The 23,188-nt window shown below is 42.2% G+C and overlaps 1 protein-coding gene across 1 annotated transcript in view; it reads left to right on the plus strand.

Annotated features, from left to right (window-relative positions):
* Positions 1–23,188, plus strand: part of suclg2 (succinate-CoA ligase GDP-forming subunit beta) — a 100,753-nt gene that overhangs the window by 22,003 nt on the left and 55,562 nt on the right. The window contains exons 2-5 of the mRNA XM_084542158.1: positions 783–924; positions 19,327–19,426; positions 20,503–20,593; positions 22,220–22,372. Of these exons, the coding sequence (XP_084398284.1) occupies positions 783–924; positions 19,327–19,426; positions 20,503–20,593; positions 22,220–22,372 (486 nt within the window). The remainder of the gene's footprint in view (positions 1–782; positions 925–19,326; positions 19,427–20,502; positions 20,594–22,219; positions 22,373–23,188) is intronic.

The raw sequence follows: 23,188 nt of genomic DNA on the forward strand, positions 1-23,188 counted from the left end.
TTGAATAAATTATGTCTTGTGTAGCCCTGACAGATTTAAAGGTGTATGGCAGCTTAGGTCAGTTTAACTTGACATGGTTAGTATAGCATATTATGTTGCAATCCTGATGTTGTTATCATGTTAGTTTAATCTTCACTGGGTGAGAAAATACGCACACTGAAACATCATTTACATGCTGAACCATAATTTACCTCAGAATCCTCAGAATCCTTGTTTTCCCTTTACTTTAATAGCCTTTCTTTTCTTAATGACTCCCTGAAGACTTCTCCTTTGAACACATTTGCACGCACACAAACATGCCCATGCGCTTATACAAACACACCTATGCCAGCAGTGTGTGCTGGTGCAGAGGGATTGTAACTCTAACACAGCCTCTCCGTCACATTAAAAAGCCAATTTCTTTTTAATAGCAACAACAGCTGGAGCTGACAGGGCTGGTGTCTGCTAACGGAGCAAACGGCTCCTGAGCTGTCCTGCAGCTTAGGCCGCGGCTGCCTGCCTCATTATGGGGGGAAAAGAGAGGAAGATGGGAGGATGAGGGAGAAGAGGTGCAGATAATGTAGTCCGTACGCTCCAAGGCAGGTGCTAGACATGTTTTGGTGTTGTATAATGTAAAATACATCAGCAGAGAGTGCACATTCTTGGTGAGATGTTGAGCTGAAGGGAAAAAAATTGTTATCACTAGCCACAATTGAAACCTTCAAAATGGTTACCTAATGGTTTTAACTGTCTCTCACTTACAAGTCACACTCTTTGTCCTCCTGCCTCACTTCTCCCTCCAGTGCACCTGGTTGAGTCCCAGAAGATGCCTGAATCTACAAGAGTACCAGAGCAAGAAGCTGATGCAGGAGGGTGGCGTCGCTGTCCAGCGCTTCTACGTGGCTGACACGGCTTCTGAGGCCCTGGAGGCTGCAAAGAGACTGAGTGAGTAGAAGGCACATACACAAAGTTCCCATTAAGAAAAAAAAAAAAAAAAGTATAATAAAAGAGTCTAGAAGCAACACAGAGACGAGCTAATGATAGCAGCAGTGTTAATGTTGGCAGTCACTAATATTCAGTTTTTATGTGTGCTTCCTCTGCTGTGCCCACACTTGTTGACTGTATGTTTTTACAGAATCACAGTCTCAAGTTTTAGTGCTAAGTCCACAGGTTTTCTGTGTTTTTCTTTTTATTAGAATGTAGTAACCTCAGTAACCCCAACATAGGAAGTTGGACTTTACAAATCATAAGGCCAACAAAGGGTCAGTTGTTCAATACTGATCTTAACATATCTGATATCTATGGGAAACCAGTCTCATGAGGCGCAGTGATATTTCTGATGAGAGGATGCAGGAAATGGCATATATTGTAAAAAACGATTCCACGGATTTCATCCATTGATACAGAATCATTCAAATGAGGATGAGTTTAAGTTTTTACACCTGTTTTCCAATTGGTTTGGTTTATTTAGGAGAAAAATCAAACTAAAATGCTTCACTACAAATATCTAGATATTATCTGCTGTGGAAGCAAAATATTGGAACACGGTTCTGTGTTTTGAACTCGCATAAAGTAAATATCGTGCATATATCTGTGAGAGAAACATTTATATGCAAATTAGTGTGGAACGGCAGAGCTGACATTTACTCTTAACCATGATAATTATCTGGTCAATGTACGAGGCAAAACTATTCCAGCAAAACGCTTCTTGAAAATACTATGCTGCTTTCAGTTTGCACGTAAGACAGAACAAAGGCGTTTATGGCTGTGGGAGCCACTTAGCTCACACTTGTGGTGTACGTGTCGTGGTTTTATCATGTTCCCTCCACAAATTAACTGCTCCGGAGTTTGTATGGGACCAAGCTGAGACGACCCCCCCCCCCCGAAGATGCTCAGTCCAGTAGTCTGGTGCTGTCCCATGTGAGATTACTGTGTTCACACCTGTCAAACAAACCAAACTGAACAAACCAAGAGATGCAAGTCATTACAGTTTGATCCAAATGGACAAAATGCTTCAGGTGTGAATGTACCCTGAGAAAGGGGATCCTGATGTTAAATCATACTGACAACTTTCATTGAAGGAAAAAGTGTATTTTTTTGTGTAGGGGCGGGGAGCGTTTGTTGTCTTTGAACCTTGAAACCGTATTGTTTGGACCCAGTTGCATTACTTTTATTTCAAACTAATTTGGAATATCATAATTTATCCCTTAAGCATGTGGGCACTTCAATTTTACCGCATAATTATTCTGAGATTGTATAGATTTAGTACTTTCACTTCAGTGCATTGCATTTGCAGTGCGGTTTTAACCACAGATGTACCGAGACATCAGCTAATTCTTTATTACTTTAGTGTTGATAATGAGTAAGTTTTATGGCACATGTAATTGTATTGCTGTACACAGTTAAACCTTAACAGTCCTATTTGTGCTTCATGGCTTTTCGGCCCTGCCACATGAGGTGCATATGGCTGTGGTTAATAAGGGTTGAAGTTTTATCAAGTTTAATCAAGTTTAATCTTCGTCTCTATGCTGCTTGCTTATGTGTGGGAGCCTGTGAATTTCGAGCTTAGTGGCTATGCCTTCTCTGTTTTTCATCACGGCACTCATCCGCGCTAATTTGTTTCACAACCTCTCGTATTGAGTTTCTTACGCTTTGCATGTTTTTTTTTTTTTTTTTTTTGTTTCTTTTTATTCATTTTTTTTTTTAATCCTTGGTTACAATTTTGATTATTACCCCCACACGTGTACACAAAGCCATGCAGGGAATGACTGAAGCTTTCATTTTATACTTGTGGTACAAATCTCCACAATTACATTGTACTCGCATCGGCAAACATGGCTTAGCACATTTATGCACCCACACATAGCTTGCTCTTCTGTCCTCTGCCTTCCCTGCTGTAGCTTCACTCCAAATGCGAACATGTCCAGCACATAGAGTGTATATTTACACACTTGGCCTTATATTGTGTTCAATGTCCTCTCCAACAGTAGCTTTCTGATAGTGTATCGAGGCTGCTTGTCAGCCAGCAAGGTGCCACTCTTAGCGCTGTCTTCGGGCTCAAGTGCCTGGGGCGCTGCTTTCAGTGGCCCTGGTTATGATGCAGACAAAGATAAACCAAATAGGGAGAAGAGGATATGTATTTTCATGACAACACCTATATTGCTTGGTAGAGGATGAAATGTTTAGACAGAAAACTCAGGACGGAGGATTTAGAAGGGAACAGATCGCTAATCAAACAAAATCAACTCTTGATTTGCCCATCATTCAGAATTTAAAGTGCATTTTTCCGTGCTAACAAGTCAAATAGCTATGGCATAGCTATGAGTTTGCGTGGCACCGCCACTCATACAAAGTTGCATGATTGTGTCACTGTGAAATCTATTGTGTACAATGTTTTTATTGCAGTCAAGCACAGTCTACTTGGGGTGATTGCATGATCACAATTCTGAATTTAATTCTTCAATTTATTGGTTTCTTGAGTCAGTGTTTTAAGCTCTGTATCTAAGAACTCCTTCGTTTTGTGCAGTTTGTTAAATAGCTCAGCATCAGACCCTAATTAGCAGCAGCGTATTCAATTAACAGCACTGTGGCTTTGACAACTTATGTCATGGATGTTAGCATATTCCCAGTTAAATTGAAAATACGTGCCAACGCAATTTTTTTGCAGTAATTTGCGATCAGTTCAGTAAATCAACCCCTTGGACCCTACAGCTTACTTCAGAGCTGCTTTAACTTGAGCATTGGTTGGTGTCCTAGTGTTCGTGTGTGTGCGTGCATGGGTGGGTGCGCGTGTGTGTGTCTCGCACTTTTTATGTCTTGTGATTATGGCTGGCTCACTAATGCAAGTGCAAGCATGCAAGTGAGCATCTACGGATGCTTCATTTCCTCCGATACAAACTGGGTCTGTGAATGGGTTTCTCACAAGCCGTGTTAGGTCATACATAAACGCGATAGAGAGTGGAACAAAGAGGGAGGTTAATAACCTCTTTTAGTTCAGATCTGTTGAGCTCATATACAGACTGAGACTTGCCAAGCGATGACCCGCAGGGTGTGAGAGGAAGACAGGGTATGGAGCCAGTACTGGATGAAGCTCTGTCTCTGGGCTTGCTTCTATTAAGAACGCATGGTAGGGCTCTGTAGATATATACTGATCAGCCACAACATTAAAACCACTGGCAGGTGAAGTAAATGACATTGACCCTCTTATGACAGTTCAATGTTCTGCTGGGAAGCTTTTGGACCTATGGATGTTACTTAGACATGTAGCACCCACCTAGACCAGACCAGGTACCCCCACCCCATAGCAATGACACTCCTTGATGGCAGCAGCCTGACACAGACACACACAATAAAACGGTTTAGGAACAACTCAAAAGACATGAAAAACAGCACAAGGTTCACTAGACCCCAAACTGATCAAGTGTCTGTGGGATGATCCACAGAGGCCCCTCCCCTCAACCCATAGGACCCAAAGGCCCCCATTAACCACATTCTGTTGCCAGACACCACAGTACACCCTCAGAAGGTCTGTGTCCATTCTCTGATGAGTCACAACTATTTTGGAGGCACAAGGGAGACCTAGGAATGTGGTCGTAATGTTTTGCCTGATCCGTGTAGATTGCTGGTCTATCTGAGCAGGCCAAGAGTGATGGATGGATCTCTATGTGGTGTTAATACCCTGCTGTGAGCCCCGAGTTCCCTGCACACACAACAGAATGAACTAGTCAAGCATGGAAGCACAGACACAGATGAATGACATTCATAGGGTAGGCTTGCCTACAGGAGCATTCAAACAGAGTTGTGCACACCAAAGAGTATTCTCCCCTCAGCTACACTCACTTAACCATGAAGAGTCAGCTTAACCATGAAGTGGTTAAGTTGACAGTTCAATCGCAAAGATGCTATGTAGAAATTACTCACACTCCTCTCCTGTGCAGTAGAGTGGTCCAAGTCTCCTAAAGTGGACACAGATTGATTTGTTCTGTTACCGTTGAGGACAAATAGCTTAAAATCTTTCCACTTTTCTATCAAAACACTTTTTAAAAAAAAAAATGTCCGTCATAGACCACTGATCACCTTTAACTTGAGTGACAACTCTTGGGGGGTGAGTTTACATTGTGGCAGATGGGTGATTCACAACCAGCTAATAGCTCATGGAAAGTAGGGTTTGATTTCTGTGGCACCATACTGGGTGAATCCTGCAGGGAGTCGTCAGAATGTCCGGAGATTTTGTAACGTGTGCTGCACTGGGACGCTGAGATAGTGGCGCGCTAGCTAAAGCTGTCTGTCCAGAAGCATTGACCCACATCTACTTCTCTCAAACCCAAACTATTTTTTTTTTTTTTGTTGTGCGTGTTATCTGAACTGTAGTTTTAATATGTACCATCTCTCACCACATCAGACATTTGGATGTTCAGTACTTTTGTCCCCTTGGCAATAAAGATATAACGGTTATTAGTTTTGCTGTAAATATGCAATGTGAAATGAATAATTAATTAATTCATTCATTCATTCATTCATCTTCTGTACCTGTTTATTCCTGTTAAGGGTCGCGGGGTCTGCTGGAGCCTATCCCAGCTGTCATCGGGCGAGAGGCGGGGTACACCCTGGACAGGTCGCCAGTCTATCACAGGGCTGAAATGAATAATTGATACGTGTAATGTGATGCTGCTATGGCCTGCGTGAATCAGGTTTCAGCTGTATTTCCTAAAATGTGACCTCAAAGAAAAGCCTCGCATTTTTGCAGTACCCAAACAACACACCTGATTCAAAATATATACATTCAAGGATGCTTTGTTAGTGGGGTGAACTCAGACTTCACCTTCAGTGTTTATACACAGGGGCAGTATCTCCCTCAAAATCAGGCTCTCTGCCAGAGGCCTGAGGCTTTGAGAGCTATGTGAAATATCTTAGTTGTTTCAAGGATGGCACTCTTCTGGACAGAGTACCAGTACCAGTACCATTTTGGAGTTCAACTTCCACATATGTTCAAAAAGTCCCTTCCTTCAGTCCATGATTCTTCTTGATCTTCATGCTCCTACAGCCAATTTGGATTTTCACATTTGTCCCAGCTGCACTCCCCTTGTCAGTCACCCCAGTCTGTTTGTTTAACAAGCACCTTCTTGTCATTGTAGAACTTGAAGTACCACACAACCTTTGCTCTGTTCTCAACCACTTGTGTTGGTATATGGAGAATTGGTGTAGTCTCAAAAGCTCAAGGGCAGCCATACAAAAGATTGAAGGAGACTGAATATCTTTACTTATGAAATAGCATTATAAGGAGGATTGAAAAACAAACAAACTGAAAAGCGTTAAATCATGCTCTTTCTTCTATTACTGCACCCAAAACTTTTGTGTACAGATCTTTACGAAGGCCTTGTTGCTATCTAGCAGTTTCGAGATATCAGAGCAGCTTCAGTAATGAATATAGATTTCGTGTTTGCCTTCGAAGCAGATTTGCCATGCACATGCACACAAATACACACACACACACACACACACACACACCTCTGCCCTGCTACAGCCAAAGAGAATATGATTATGCAGTCCACTTTGTGTGTTGCCACCCGCTTGACAGATGCATCTGTTGAACAAATCTTGATGGATTTTCAGTCTGAATCCTAAATCAAAACCACATTTTCCTTCCATTTCCTTGCTACGAGAGCCCTTCTTCTCTGCTGTACCGCCTGCCTCCCACAGAAATCATTCATTGACAAAGCGATGATGGAAGAAAGCGTCCCCTTGGATTCTTATCTTAACCGCATGCTGAGACTGTGTGACGAATGGGAGCAACATATACTTGTGTATATGTACACTTCATATCAGATGAGACGGGGAAAATGTTCTTCCTTACCATTGTCATCTTCCCGACTTTACAAATTGTGCTGCGCTCACATTTTTCTGTATTTTTCAGTTTTAGTCCATTTCTAAGGTTACCTAATTTTTCTTACTCCTTGTTCACCTCAGTCCACCTCTGCTGTGCTTTTTTCCTCATTGTGTGTAGCACAGCCTCACTGCCAGAATGACAACTAAGAGAGGAAGGAAACATTTTAATTTATTTCACTGTGCTATGAATATTCAGTGTAAACAGCTTTTATGCATGGCTGTCAAATCTCGTGTGTGCTTATTAGAGGGATAGTTAGTTTGATATGTCGGCTTACTGAATAATAGCAAGCTACCTTGACATTAGCCAACTCTTTGATGAGGCAGGTGTGTGTGTGTGTGTGTGTGTGTGTGTCTCTTATGCAGGCGACTGGCAGATTCGGTTATGCTTGGGATTTTTGCATTGCAGGATGGAGAGGGAAAGGGTAGGCATCTATAAGATCTGCTCTCCTCCACAAACTCATCTCCATCAGTTTCAATTTGCCACGCTACGCTGTCTTTAGTCGGCATGCTAGAACGCACTCAGAGATTGTTGGTTGAGGTAAACGTCGGTTCCTGAGTCAAAAACACAAGACATTTTATAGGCGATTCTATGTATAGCGCTCAGTGAGGCCCAGATTGTGCCTCCACTGATGTGTGAATAAAAGAAGCTCAAGGACAAGGACACTGTTACTGTATTTATCTTAGAGTGACTGTTTTCAATCTCCTCATTAAGTTGCCTGGTCTCTGTGGCAGCTCAGACCCCCTCCATGACTATGACCTGTGATCTGCACACTGAGACAGATCTCATTGTAAAGCAGGAGGAAACATCTTTCCATTTGGTACTTAACAAAAGTGTATCGTGTCATGTGTGCTCTTGTGTTAATGACAGTCTTCACAGCGAAATCTTAGCATTACGTGTGAATTTAAGGTACATTGCATGAATTAGATGTAGAACAGATTACCAGTGTTTGAGATAGCCAAATGCTAGAAGGACGACTGTAGTATTTGTAACTGATAAGAGGTCCAGGAAGTCCCAAGGCTGTAAATCACTCCATATTCACTTTGGTTTGAGAGGATGGCATACCTTCTTCCATTTATTTTCTTAACACAGGTAAATAATGGTTCTTGGCTGGTACCGAAGATACAGCTTCATGCAAACTTAACTACGATTTATTAATGACATTTTGCACAGTGGATATTGTAAGCTGGAAGTAACTTTTGACAGCCCTCCTTCTAAAGTGAACAATTTACCAGATATGGGGCTGGTTGCAACAGCTGGACGTAAAATGTGTTTAAGACCTACGAAGGATGAATACCTGTTGCACCTGAGTAAAGTGGAAAGTCTACAGACTTCACCATCAGTGGGCCTTCAGGCGTGAAAGAGTACTGAGAGACTTCACAAATCTTCTGGATTCACAGTGCAATAATACAGTGCAGTCATTTTTGTTTCTTTGGCCGGGCAGTCAGTTTAATCTAATTTTTGGCGCAAGTATAAGTTAAGATAAAGACGGTAACCAACTGTCACTGCGGTAGAATGTGTCAGCTTGGACCCGCATATACCACGTCCAACTTAGCTGCGCGTAGTCATAGTTTTAGATGGCAACCGGTATAAATTTTAATCACAACTGAGGACATTACTAAGTCAGGCTTGCATACAACTTTTTTTACGTTCAGCTGGTGCAACCGGACCCTGGAATTGTGGGCACCTCATAATTACAATTCTTGACGTGCCTTGTAAGTATTCCTATATAGGGTTTCAATTAAGGGTTAATGAGATCTGAGACTGGACAAGTAGAAGGGTGGCCAGAGTTTAGCAGATGGCAAATTACCATTTTTATTTCTGATCTGTTTGTATTTTGGTTCATGAAATAAAACATAATAGTCAATTAACATTGTCTAAATGTTGGCGCACAACTGAATGTAGAGATCATTCACATACTGTATCTGAGAGAAGGGTAAATATGTTGAAGTAAAGCAGCAACCCTTCGTTAGCTGTATGATGAAGTGAATTCCACTGTGACTGTGTAGAGGAGAGGAGCTTTTGTTTGCCCCTTTGCCCCCTTTTTAAGTACAAACCCAAAGACGTCTGTGTAGAAGAAGTTACGTTCCCAGTGGTGTTGAAACTTTAGAACAGTTCAGTGTTGAAGCACTGACTCACATAAGGTATAGCGTAAGACAGCACATTTTTGCTGGTGGTTCCACTCTCTCTGGCAGGGTGCAGAGAAGCGTTTACACCTCCGACTGGGCCTGGTGCTACTCTATGAGATCATCTAGAAGATACCATATGCTTCACTGCCAACCTAACACTCTGCCTAGGTTGTTCCATCTGTCACAAAAATGCACTTCCCTGCCGTGGGCATCACTACAAGCTGCTTTGAGGACTTCCTTTTCCAACGCGTCTCACCCGAGTCTTCCCCTTTCACCCATCCTGACTAGCCTATGTGGCGGTTTCCTCAGTTCATTTAGTCTCATTGGTTTTTGTTTGTTGTTAATGTGCGATTTTTTTATATTAGATAATTTTGGGAGGTTGACCGTCATTATAGTTACATAAACGCAAATCTGTTTTAGGATGGGGCTTCCATCTTTCATTTGAAAGTGGACCTACATTTCAAACGTGGGAGGAAAAGGTTCAGTCTGTAGTAATTTGTCCAAACTCAATATTCACACTGCATATTCTCAGCCGCTCTCTGTAGTAGTCTCTGGCTTTAAAAATAATACAGTAATTGTGGCATGTGCAAAAGATCGGTTACCCTAGTACTTTTAAAGTCTCACAAATTCAATTAATTTATTAAGCCTAAATTGTTGGGACTTCTCATTAGGACGTTTTAGTTGATGACAATTGCAGAGGTCATAAATCATCTGACCCTTCAAACCTTATTGTTACATTCAATAGTCATTGACTTTTCCTCTAAGCAACTGGCTTAGAAGAGGATCTCAAATGAAGCCAATGGATCCCTATAAAGTAGTGGAAGGCTGGCAAAGTGCTCCAAGTGGTAATTTTCACTGTCCAAAATGTCATTAAGAAATGGTAGTTAGGGACTAAGCAACTGAAGAGAAGATTTGGAAGACGAAGAAAAGCATTTAGATAAGACTGCATATCTTCAGGCGGAATAGTATAAAGCAAAATCCCCATATAACTACAAAGGAGCTGTAGGAGGGTTTAGCTGACACATGATGATGGTGCACTGAGCAGTGTTCCTTGCACAAGCAAGGTCTACAGGGAAGAGTCTTCAGAAGGAAACGTCACCTGCAATCTCAATGCATATTCAGACATGGGTAGCATCTGAAGTTGGTAACCACTCTAAGAAGCTGTTATGTGTGGAAATATTTTAGATTCCACACACAGATGGAAACACTGTGCATGAAGGAAATACAGTTTTCCACATTGTAAAAAGGCAACCAAACTAGTAAAGATCACTGTGACACTGTCTTCTGTTACAATCACATTGACTGAGCATTGTCGTCTCTGTGACACAGATCAGGATTAAGCTCCATGCGCTGCCTTTAATAATTTTAACTAAATTGCATCTTAGTTTTGTGTGAAAGGATAGGACTGCCAATCAAACTTGTGTTTTGTTGCATTTCATTTATTTTTCTTATGCTTTATTCATGTGGTTGTTGATTTCTTTGAAAGTGTAGCCGGACTGTGAAGATTTTGAAGCCGTGTCCCTGGGAGCTGAGTATTGGTACACTCCTGTGGCACATTAAATCTTCAGTTCTCTTCAGCGCTTTTATGCCATTGTGTCCCAACAATTCCCCAATGATAGAGCCATTAGGCGGATAATACTGGCCCTAAATTGCATGTTTTATTAAGGTTGTTCCATGCTTCATTGAGCAGTGAATTTGAAAGAAGCAATGCAGTGACATTTTCTCCCTATCTTTCCCTCTGTGTGCCTTCTCTCTGTATTCAATTCAGTTTCAATTTTTCCTACCTTGATTTGGATAACCGTGTTGTATAAGACCTAGGTTCTTTGTCATCGAATTCTGTTATACTCAGCGCTGTATGTATGATACCTATCCCGTCGCACCAATGACAAATGATTGGAAAGTTCAGTCTCTTTTATAGTGTGGTGAGGGAAAAAAAATAAACTCACAGCAGTATCTACATTATGTGCTTATGGGGCCCATTTTCTTCCCGCTAGGGAGAGGCAGATACATCTTACTGTCAAACATGGTTAGAACATGGAACATGGCCAGACCTCTCTTCATTGTGCATCCCCTCCCTTCTCATTCCCACTGCCCCCACTGGAGCTGCGTCGTGTACTTCAACATTTCAAGCGCCTTTTAAGACCGCTTTCATCTTCCCCTTTCAGAAAATGAGGCAGAGTCTCTGGTGAGAAGCGCTGACAGTAGCAGTTAGTGCCAAGTAGTCTTGGTCCTTTCACTTGTGTCTTTGTCTGAAGTAGCGAGAAATAAGACGACCCTCTCAGAAGTATGTTAGTTTGCATATGTACTCCAGCTGGAGCGTATGTCGTGGCCTCTTCTCATTGGTTCTCTGGACACGGGACACTCTTTGAGGCAACTGATCTTACAATGAGTTCTTGAACTTCAAAAGAATTTACGGTCCGGATCATACTGGATATTGTGTTTTTATTCCTGCCATCTTGTCGCTCTTGCCGTCAGCCATTCCATTGCCATCAGTAAGAGGTTACCATTGCCATCGCTACTGTTTCCATTGTTAACACGATAGCTGCCTGGCCGTGATGGCATCAGGGATAAGAGAAGATTTGTTTAATGAGGATTTCAAATGGGTCATGGGAATGAAAGTTAAGCAGTTGCAGTTCTTTGGATATTGTTGATGCATAACTGCTGTGTAACTGCTTAGTATCCAGTTAGGATACTAGACAACACTGTGTCTCAACACTTCAACACAAAAGAGGATATTCAAACTTAACTTGTTCATGTCTTGAGCCTTTGGCTTCCAATTACACTGGAATGACTTCCTTATTCTCTCATATTGTGGACTGCAAACTTGCAAACTGCAATAGTTAGTTAATTGTAGAATAATATATATTTCCTGAATTGACTTTGCTGCTCCATGTTTGTTTGAGATATTGGACCGTAATTGTAGAACCTTATGTATAGTTGTTAGACTGGTTTATGTTGTGCAAACTAATAAAAACAATTTGACAAACTTACAACCATTAGCCATGTTGCTGCTGTTTACATTGCCAGATTTCGGAGCAGTCTTTATGTTAATAACCTGTTAAATTGGTTTAAGTTAATTTACAAAGCTATTACCTTGTAATTTCTAGTCAAAACAACATTGCTCTTTTTTATGCATTTTATCAGGTCATCCTGACCTTCTCTTTTACACAAGTTCCACTCTTTATAGCCCCCTCGTGTTTTCTCTGGTACCTAGCTATTTGTTCATGCCTTTGCTTTTTCTCATTCTGTGTTTATATCAGTCTGTTGTTGCTCTCCTCTTCTTAGCCACAGTATTGCTTCCCCTGTCTTTGTCTGTATTGCCCCTCTTTATACCAAACCCACCTGTAAAATAAAGATGACACTCTATTGCCACTTTGATCACATTGTAGAGGATGAATAAAGAAGTGCATGGTGTTAGCTGCAGCGAGCTGCAGGTATCTTTGCCTCACCACCCTACTCCCTGCAGCGCTCCTGCTCTCGTCCCTACATAGTGCTTGCCTGTCACACAGGAAGACAGATGTCAGCCTGCAGTTTTCCTGTCTCCACTACCTGCCAAGATGACGCACAAAGCACACACAATGAGGAGAGAGGAGGTGAGGGTCTGGTGTGAAACAGAAGGTTATTAACACGGACACAACGGAAGTCTGACACACAGGCAAAGCAGGAAGCCCTCGTAGGCTGTATGATAACTGTGAAAACACTTGCACATAACAGTCGAGCGAGTTTCTGATGGGCTGCAGCCACAGATGTTCCTATTTAAACCTCAACTCCCCATGAGTCCTTTAGAACTGAAGAAGCTACTTGGATGAGTGGTGAAACATCATTAAGAAACTCTACAAGTCCAGTTGCCTTGTCTTAATGTTTTTGGATATAAGAGCTCAAACACGGACAAGCATGCCTGCCCAGCGAACTGGCCTCTCCAAGGACCTGTTGTTATCCCTTACATTAGCCGGCTCTTAGGTCCTTCCTTTGGTAAGAAAAAGCAATGCTTCTGAAATTGTCTTAACAGCTGTAAATAGGCTTTGCAGGGTAAAGCTGCCTGTCTCTCAAAGAGCTGATTTCTGTAAGCAGCTTAGCGTTTCCACCTCCTCATTACGCACACTAACCTATTCATGTTGTGGGTGAGATGTGGCATTATTTCCTGCACATCCCCTCATCGTATTAGGATGACACTAATGTGTCAGTAGAATTGCCTATTGTTTGTCAGGGTACATAGCATAAATATAGGGTACAGTTAAGTTGGGGCTAGGGATGGAAATGGCACTAGTGGAAATGTGCAAACACCACTGTGCTTTGTTGAAGTGAACTCCAACCATTAGGCACACTTCATTACTCATCAGTGGAAACGGAATTGCAAGTAGTCCGCCTGCCCGTTAATGCATCAACAGCAGATGTTGGAAGCTTTCAGAATAGTTTATTTATTTATTTATTTTTTCTGCCATTTTTCAGGCTGAACTGATGCGAACTGTTTCGTCAGTAATGAAAACTGAGCAGCTTATTTTATGTAGCCTCTTGGTCACTTATTTAAAACATTTTTATATGGATATTAACTGGAGATCTCCTGCCCCTAACCCGAGTTACAGTTAACTTTCTCCTGATGTGGCTTGATGTGTCCGCAGCGGGTTTGTTCCGAGACAAATGATGGCCACTGCATATATCCCGGTGGTCATTTAGCATCCATCGTTCCACAACACCATTATCATTACCGTCACCCCTCTGGTTGCATGGCAATGAAAAACTTTCAGCCAGGGGTTTGAACTGCACCGCTCTGTCACTGAGGGGAGACCAGGGCCATCTCAGGTTGTCATTAGAGGTACTGTCTATGTCTGAAAGCCAGGTGGACTTGTCCTCTAATGAGGACTCAGCTGTCATGCAAGCAGTGACTGGAGGAGATGTCATACAGAGGTGCCACTGTCGGTCTGGGACACTGATAATCTCCTCTACTGAGTAGCACTGAGTTGGTGTGATTAGATGCCTAGACGGACACAGGGGCAGTGGGCCTAAGCAGACAAGACAGTGAGATGGTAATGATGTATTTACTTGTAGCAAACAAAGAGGTTAAATTGTTGTTGTCTTTGTCTTTTTTGCTGTCCAAATCTGTTTGTTAGTTTCTTGTTATGCCCATACATTTGGTATGACACGCATACCGGAGGGCTTTACAGAGTATGGTCTGGATTTATCAATAATGGTGGACTTTTCAAACCTGCATGAACATTCAACAGATTTAGCTTTAATATTTCCGAGGCTGTTATATGTCAAGTTAGATGCAGAACAGGAAGGCTTTATTTTCCCGTCTTTCGTTCTGGTTCACTTGACATCGCTGCATGAATAGGACGCCGTTCTCTCTGTCTGACCTTTTCACAGTCTGGTAGAATTTGAAAAGGTAAAAGTTTATGGAAAGCTAAACTTGTCCAAGATAATCCAAAGGGGTCTTATCATTAAACATGACCTGTTCTGTGTGCTGGTCTCACCAGTGCCTAATTATGTTCTAATCACAATGTGTTGGTGAGGCTTTTACGCTGAACATTGTACAGAAGTAAGCTTTGGCCTAATGTGACCTTTTGGCGCACATTAAATAGACTGCTTATGCAGTGAGTAGAGCTTATCAGCTAGTAGTTGTGTTTTTAAGTCTTTAATATCCTGTGTTGCCTATGGTGCTTCTTGCTACAGTAGGTTATGGATTCCATTTTCTCACTATTAGGGAGCCATGGGTGTGACACCACCTAAAGCCCTATGGCGAAGTGAGTCAAAAGTCGCTCCAACAGCTTGCTGTGGGTGTCGATTTGCAGTTGACAATATAACTGGAGTTATTTAAAGACGCGCCATGTGCCACTAGATGGAAGCAAATGGAAGCACAGATTGTTGTTGGTCTACTTATAGTAATAGAATATCCCTAAATCCCCCAAAATACTGGGAAAGTATAATTATTCCTACTAGATTTGTTTTATTAGTCTTCTGGGGTGACATTTCCAACCTTATTCTTTTTCTAAACACTCATATCCATCTGTTCAAAAATCAACACCATTCTGCATCATCACACGGATGTGTGTAGACATGATTAGCGCAGATTCAATTTTTTTTATTATTTCGCCTGGTTATAGTGACATTCATCAATAGGAAGGTGCAGACTGTCTATGGCGTTTGATTCTGGTCGTCTGCACTGGTGTTTGTTTTCTCTTCTCTCCCAAGAGGTTGATTAGTCTCCCCCATTTAGCTGCCACATTACTTTCATTACAGCACACACGCATGATAGGGAGGGCCACCCTGATCTTTCTCTCTCTCCCTGCAGATGGTAGCCTCATCTTCCTCTCTCTGGATTGGCACACAGCCTACATCTGTCCCTTACCAGCCAGCATTCCCCTCATGGCACAGCCTCCAAGGCTTAATTAAGTATCAGACCAAAGCTAACTGTGGGCTACATGGACAGGGACGCGGTGTGAGAGGAGAATAGGCCTTTCAAAAGTGCACAGAAAGAAAGGAGTGAGAGAGACACTGATTGTAGAAGTAACATCCCCTTTGCCAGCCGCTGTCACTGGCAAACAGACTGGGAGTTGATTTGCACTCATTACTGGGAAATGACTAAGGCCTGAGGATGATGACCGCATTACTGAGATTGCATGTGATGTGATTGGAGATGTTGTGCAGTGTTAATCTCCTCCCCTGTGTCCCCAAGAAATGGAAAATAAACGGAGATGAAAATCTTGCTCCACATCTTCACAGTGGGCAATGTATGATACAAATGGAAGTGGAGAATTGGTTATGCAACAATAACCCCCCCAAAGAAAAGGCTTCTCATTCAACTAATAACCGAACCACTTTCTGAAGGAGACATTTCTAATTATTGAGGCTGCAGCAAGAAATCATTCATTTATGTGGTACATTTATGCTGCGTGTATTGCACACTCACTAATGAAAACATACATTTAAGGAAGCATCTCGCACAGGATGTGCAATACATTGCCTCCTGATGGGACACATCTGCGCCACCCTTCATTAGTGTGACCTCTCAGTTTACAGATTTAATGTTTTTTTCCGCTGTACCAACACCTTGAGCTCTGACTCTTAAACAGTGCTCGCTGGTGTCTTTGCTGATCAACGTCAGGCACGCGCCCTTCTTTCCCCTTGTTCTTCCCAGTGTCTGGCTCGCACACACAAGCACGACTCGTTTCTGATTTTACATACCACACTACTATTTTTTTTTTTTCTTCTCTCTCACCATCCACTCCTCCTCGCTTTGTCCCACGTTCATTATGGATCAACCTTTGTCTGAGTGTTGGAGGCCATCTCACGTCTGCCACACTAGCAGATAATGGTCGCCCTGCTCTTTACCGTGCTCCACGTTCACTGTGATCTTTGAGGACATCATTATCCTTTCCATGTATTTCTAGCGAGAGTAGTGTTTTAATGTTAATCAGAGATTTTGCTTCAATTCTGAAGAAACCATACTTTTCTCAGCATACAGTCCCTACGATCCCCATACTTTATCACAATAATTCTGCCTTTTGTTTTGTTTCTCCCCTTATAAAGTTTCCCCTTATAATCGGCACACTGCTCCTTTCAGAATTGCTGAAATTGCTTTAATATCATGTTGTGCCAAGAATTAAACAGGCTTGCTGTCAATTACTAGTGCAGCAGGAATGAACACCTGCCTCGTTCTCACCCCATTACCTTCACTAACACATTACATGCCTTTTAATATATTTAATATGTCTTTGCTTTTTTAAGGCCTTTACCAGTGTGTCAATTCCCTTACCTTTCTTCATACTTCAACAATGCAATCTCCTTCTTGTGCCACATCTTTGTTCTTCCACTTGTTTCTTTTTTTCCCCTTCTTTTGAAGCAAAAGCCATTTCCTCTGTGCTGTCCCTCTCTGCTGCACATGCCCGCAGGACACCCTTTCTCATCTTGCTTTGAACCCTTTTTAATTTTGCGCTGTAGCAGCTTTTTTATTAACATATTTATTCATTTATAACGCCCCTCAAAGCCCTTTGCATGTGAGCACACCTTTATTCCCTTATTCTTTCTCTCTCGCTCTCCTTTTCTCCCCCCCCCCCCCCCCCCCGCCTTTAACCCTCCACACAGAACAGGCCTCACTAATACAGTGTTAGTTTAATCCCTGCCACCCTGTCAGAGGCTATTTTCTCTGGGTCTTTTTCTTACTACAGCAGCAGTGAGAGCAGACAGCACTTTCAGAATCTCTCGGCTCACCAGCTCATCTCCACCCTGCCCATAGAATTTTTTTTAAAAGAAGGGTGGAGCTTGTCTCCAGCTCCAAGGTCAAGGAGTCTTTCTAGCCTTCACAGATCATCCCTTTTCCACTCTCTCAACCACCCACTTCACACCCTGATGGCAGCCACCTGTCAATGATTGAACTCCCCCACCTAGATAATAATAACCTAGCCAGAGAGCGTCTTTCATCAAGTGCCCTCGCTCCATTTGAGTAGAGGGAGATTGTGGGCAGGATAGCGAATGGACAGCTGAGGGGCCTCCTCCTGATGGGTGAGTTCTTGCAAGGTGGCAGTGACAGCAAAGGTTTATGCAGGCTGGTTACATAATTGGGGCATGGTAACATGAAAGTTTCCCAACAATTTAGAGACGTGATTTTTCCGTTTCTTTTAAAGAGGTGTTCAACAGACTAGCTCATTTTGATATTTATTTGTTTTATCCTCGAAATAAGCACTGTGACAGGGAAAGATTTGGATCAGAATCATTCAAACTTAGACATCCCACCAGTACATATTCTCTTGGTGGGATATCCATCATCTATATCTCAAATACAGATTCTAGATAGACAGATGCTTTATTTATCACGCGAGAGATTCGGTATACCTCTTTGTGCTGACCGGGAATTGAGCCACTGCTATGCTCACTGCTATACCATTTCCATCATCAACACTGTCTCACTCAGTGCAGTAGCAAAGCAAAAAAAAAAAGAAAAGAACTGCTCACAATCACTCGCATCATTCACACACAACTCTACAACAGTTGAGCGCTTGCTGATTTCCCTTCTTACTCAGAAACTGTTCTCGAATACCAGTTGTAAGGAAACATACCAGTGAAACTACATATTGGTATGATATGCTAGTAGCAGTACTCTAGAGATGGAAATGTTTGTCTGTACAACTCTTGGTCCATATTGGACCATCTCTATTGAATGGATTACAATGCAATTTTGTGTAAACATTCTTGGTAAAACTGGAGGAATCTGATGGGCTTTGGTGGTCCTGCATCACATATTTCCTGGAAATATTTACTCATGTTCATAGTGCACAAATGATTAATCTCCGTGACAATCTCCTTGGGAAGATTTGGCAAAATATCAACATGTACAGCATAGACGGGAAGTTTCCAGAAACTGTATCCTAGTCTTGATCACTTGACATTCATGTTTAGGGTTTTCTGTCAAATGTGGAGTAAGCCATTTTAATCCAATGAACATTTTGTCGAATTCAGTGAGTACCTCCTCATGGTTCGCTATCTGTGTACTCTAGGCTGAAAAATAATCTCAGCCGGTGTTTGCACACAGTCCTGGCTCTGTAAAGTGTCTCGGACCACTTCACGCGAAACTACACTTCCCAACCAGCTGCTGGCATCAGCTGTTGTGTGGGCTGTCGGAAATTGTCTTGTTCTCTTCTCACATGTTAGCTTTGCAGCAGCAACCTACCCACACTACCTAGCTAACATTAGTTACTTACCTTAGCGTTGTTGTAGTGTCATTTCCTTGGCAGTGCACATTCTTAAATTTGGAGGGCTATGAGCTTCCTTTAAATGGCTCAACTGTTTGATGGATTGGCAGGAAACCTGGAACACATATTCACGTCTTGATCATAATGATTTCGATGGATATGGTTATCTCCTGACCTGAAAAAGTTTTAAATTGTCCTAATCTAAATGGTGAGCATGGTAAATATTAAACATGCTTAAAAATGAGCATGTTGGTATGGTCTGTCTGAGCATCATATAACATTAAAATTTAGCCCAAGCCCAACTTGTACGGCATCACAGAGTTGCTAGCATGGATCTAGACTCTGGAGTCCTGTTTCGGAAAATCTCTTATGTCTATTTCAATTTATATTTTCAGCCGTTCCTGTGGTACAAGATAGTTAGTAATCACAGGAAGTGTCATTGTGGATGGATGCTCTTCTAAGTGCTGAGTTTAAAATTGGTTTACTGACATATCACACTCACTCTTGTTTTCCTCCTTCCTCCAATCATATGGACAAATAAGTGGCAGACTCGAGAGCCATTCATTCAAGGTGCTGACCCTGTAAGCAGTCTAATGTTCTGACTTTCTTTTCCTTTTTCTTACCTTCTCTGTCTCGTTCTGTCTTTCAGATGCCAAGGAGATCGTGCTGAAAGCCCAGATTCTGGCCGGCGGCAGAGGCAAGGGTGTGTTCGACAGCGGCCTTAAAGGTGGAGTGCACTTAACGAAGGAGTAAGTATGCATCTCTGTGCATTTCACACTCAGTTACTGTAGGAGATAGATTCATGTTATTTCCTCCAACAACAGCAGCTTTTATGATGCGGAGGCTTAAAGAGCTCCCTGAAGGATTCTCCCTAGGCGCAAAGACCGTCAGGATTACTTGTGCTGCAAACAAACCTTTTTTTTTTTTAGCTTTCTTCTTGTGTCTCATCTTCGAAGAACTACCCTCAATTAAATGTTGAAAACAGAAATTTAAGGTCGGCTGAAGTGTTATGCGCCCCATGCTGTGTTTTCCTCTCTCAGGTTGATTGGGTTTTGTGCCACGGCTGAGGTTTATTTTGTTCTAGCTCAGCGTTACAAAGTGTGATGGATGTATTCCTCCAATGAGGGCTCACTCTGAAATCTTCTGCATTTTTCAAAAGGCTATACGACAACTTGAACAAGTCCTTGTTTTTGCTCAGGCACTGCATTCCCTTCCACGGAGTTCCTATATACCAAAAAAGAGGGCTGTCTTTTTTAGTAAGGGTACCCAACACTCACTGCCGCCTTAAAGGCAAAAAGGTGATTTATGACAATTGTCCCAGACATGTATCATCATCACCCTACTTCAGGGTTCGGAATGGCCTGAAACTTTTTCAAAGTGAGATGCACTAAAGTTCATTGTCCCCAGATAGTGACATGAGTGCACAGTTCACCTTCCTCTCATCTATCAAAGGTTGAGTACAACCCCTAGCTTCATTTATATTCACTTACAAAACCAGAGCAGGCTTACAGAAGCAGCCTCAGCATGCAGCCTGCTTTTAAATAGATAACTAGAGGTTTATTCACAGCGATGTGTAGATGTACCAAAGTGTCTGCAAAAGCTGGGCTTTGTCAGAATATGTTACATTAATGCCTAGAAAGGGCCAAGGCGTATTCATCTTCAACTGAACAAGGCTACAGAGAGGTGTAGAAATATTTCTGTATTCATCTATAGATCTGTCTCCCTTTTTTACCTTTTTATTTTGTAACTGAATGTTTTTCTATGATTTTCAGTAATAAAGGCTTGTTTAAATGATATTGTTTGACCTCTAACCTCTCCTCTTCAGCCCTGCGGTGGTTGGTGAGCTGGCCAATAAGATGCTGGGTTTCAACCTGACTACTAAGCAGACACCAAAAGATGGAGTTAAAGTAAAAACGGTGAGCACAGACTAAAGGAATATATTTTTTCTTGTTTGTGTTTTTCCCCTGACCTCATTTCAAGGCATTTTGAGACCAGTAATGCAGTTCTGTAAAATTAATGTCTGTGAAGGCAGCCTGGCTTCATGTTTTTTTTTTGCTAGGTTTAAATAGTCGCTGTCCACTGTTGTTTACTTTTGCGCTTGTTGGTGTTGTGGCTCATTGCATAAATTGAACCGGATCCACTGTGAATTTAAAGTATTTGGTAAACAACTGTTTCTCTGTGCCACTAACAAGCAGGAATATTATTTTCTCTGCTCGCACGCTGCATGCAGCACCTCCTCAAAACAGACATTTCCAGGTGATGAAGCCTTCTCAGTCTGTGGCTTGTGTGTGGGGCCCGCTCTCTTCTTCTTTGTCTCTCCTCATCTCTGTTTACCCCTGCTACTCTGCTTTCCAACCAAACCCCCGCCCGTGTTCATACTGCAGAGTTTAGGTGGAATAAAATGAGTGTCACACTTGTCATTTTTCTAGAAAACACCTGCAGCAAAAGACGTTCAAACAAGCTCAGAATTAACTCCGTGTCTCAGAGGCACAGGGGAAAGGCAAACATATGACAAAATAAACCGGACCGAACTTTGAGAAATGTGAGTGAGACACGACCTTTAGTCTGACATCTAATTGTCTGACCAGGAATCAGACCTGGCTACAGCAGCCACTGACTGAGCAGAAGGATTGAGTACAGTAACAGTGTAGCCACTACTGGGCGTTTCAGACGACAGCCAGAGCTTAGCTGTCAAACTGCCAATGGAGCTCACGTCAACCCTCAACCCATACGGAGCAAGGAACACCACAGAAAAGGGGCAGCACTTCTGCATCTACATGGATTTGCTGTCACAGCACTGATAGAGGGGGTGAAGTTAGGGAAGGATGAGACAGGTGGTGTAGAAGATGGTTGAGACAAAAATGGTTTAGATGGGATAAAGAAACAACAAGGCTGTGGGAATAGAATATGTTTTGTTTGAGAGAAGAAACGGGCTACAAGCCAAAAGACAGGCAACCTAAGAGAAAGTGTGAGTGACTGGGGAAAACAACATTTGGACACGAAGATAGAAGCACTGTCTGTTAACACGGAGCATAGAGAAGGCCATCCATCCTCATTCACCGGGCGATAGGGTGGAAGCAGAACATCACGTTTGTGCATGTCCAAACAAACACCGCATCCAGAAAATCTGCAGCCCATTAACCACCACAGAACCGATAGTTTCCTGTCAAGTTTGTTTTCCCTTTTTCAAATGAGCTTTTTTTTTGCTTGCATCCTCTTTCTTCTCTCTGTCTGACTGAGCATCCAATCCCTGTCTGTTTGCCTCTCTTTGCTTTATTTGCAACACATGATACTTCCTCAGAGCTGTTCCTTGTTGATTCTGTCAGTCTACCCTGCTTTCATGCTTTTGTGTTTAGTCTTGATTTAAATATTGTGTTAATATTTTGAGATGCAGTCAAAAATAAATTGGAAAGTGGTTGCTATCTACTGGCAGAAGTCAAGGAAAATCATGAGATTTTGTAGTACTTCCTCTGTGAGGTGTAGTCGTATCGTAACTGCCTGCCTCCATCAAACCCTTCTTCCTACTACTGTGTCGTGTCCAGGTGATGGTTGCCGAGGCCCTGGACATCAGCAGGGAGACATATTTTGCCATCCTAATGGACCGATCCTGTAATGGTCCCGTCATGGTAGGAAGTCCCCAGGGAGGTATGGATATTGAGGAGGTGGCCGCCAGCACCCCAGAACTCATCTTTAAGGTATATGATGTCTGGTTTAAACTCCCATCTAAAAATAAATAAATGTCTTATAATGAAACGGATTTCTCTCACCTGGCATAGCAGGACTCCATCTTTTCTTAAAGACGTTACTTTATAATTGACAACATTTTATTTATTTTTTTTAATTTGGCTTGAAATCAGTTGCCCAGGGAGGTTTACAGATGGAAACTGTGCTCTGATTGTATCCTCTGCTAATTGCAGTTAAATTTATTGTCCCACACAAAGCAGAAGCTGATCAGCCACACACTGGAGCTTAACATGAACAAATACACACCACAAAGAACACTTCTCTGTTTTCGCTATTAATTAGATTTTGTTTACAGCCACTTGGCAACATGTTCTCTGTGCAGTTAACAGATTCCTGTCTCCTGCTGTTATATGTCTATGTTTTGCGTGTCTCCAAATGTGGGGGTATATTATCAGCTGTAAAGATCCAGCTGAGATTCCTATCATTCATTATTTCCATAGATTAGGTTTTAAACACCATGTTTGTGGTGTTTAAAGCAAAGATAAAAGCTCAGTACACCTTTCATATGTCCCACTGATATTGTCTCTTTGCTGGCCTTCCGATTGTTCCACTGACCAGAGGCCATCTGTCCTTTTACGTGTCCTGTCAGCCTATGTTACTGTTGCTATGTCAGACAAAAAATGGCAATGCAGGACCCCATTCCTGTAGAAAACCATTAAATACCTGGCTGTAGACTTAGCATTTGTTATTGTGATTCTTTAAAAACTGGGGGGGGGGGGGGGGAATTCTCTCCAGTGTCTTGTCTCACTTGTTACCTCTAGACTTTA

This window comes from Chelon labrosus, assembly GCF_963514085.1.
Source record: "Chelon labrosus genome assembly, chromosome: 4".
NCBI classification, from domain to species: domain Eukaryota; kingdom Metazoa; phylum Chordata; class Actinopteri; order Mugiliformes; family Mugilidae; genus Chelon; species Chelon labrosus.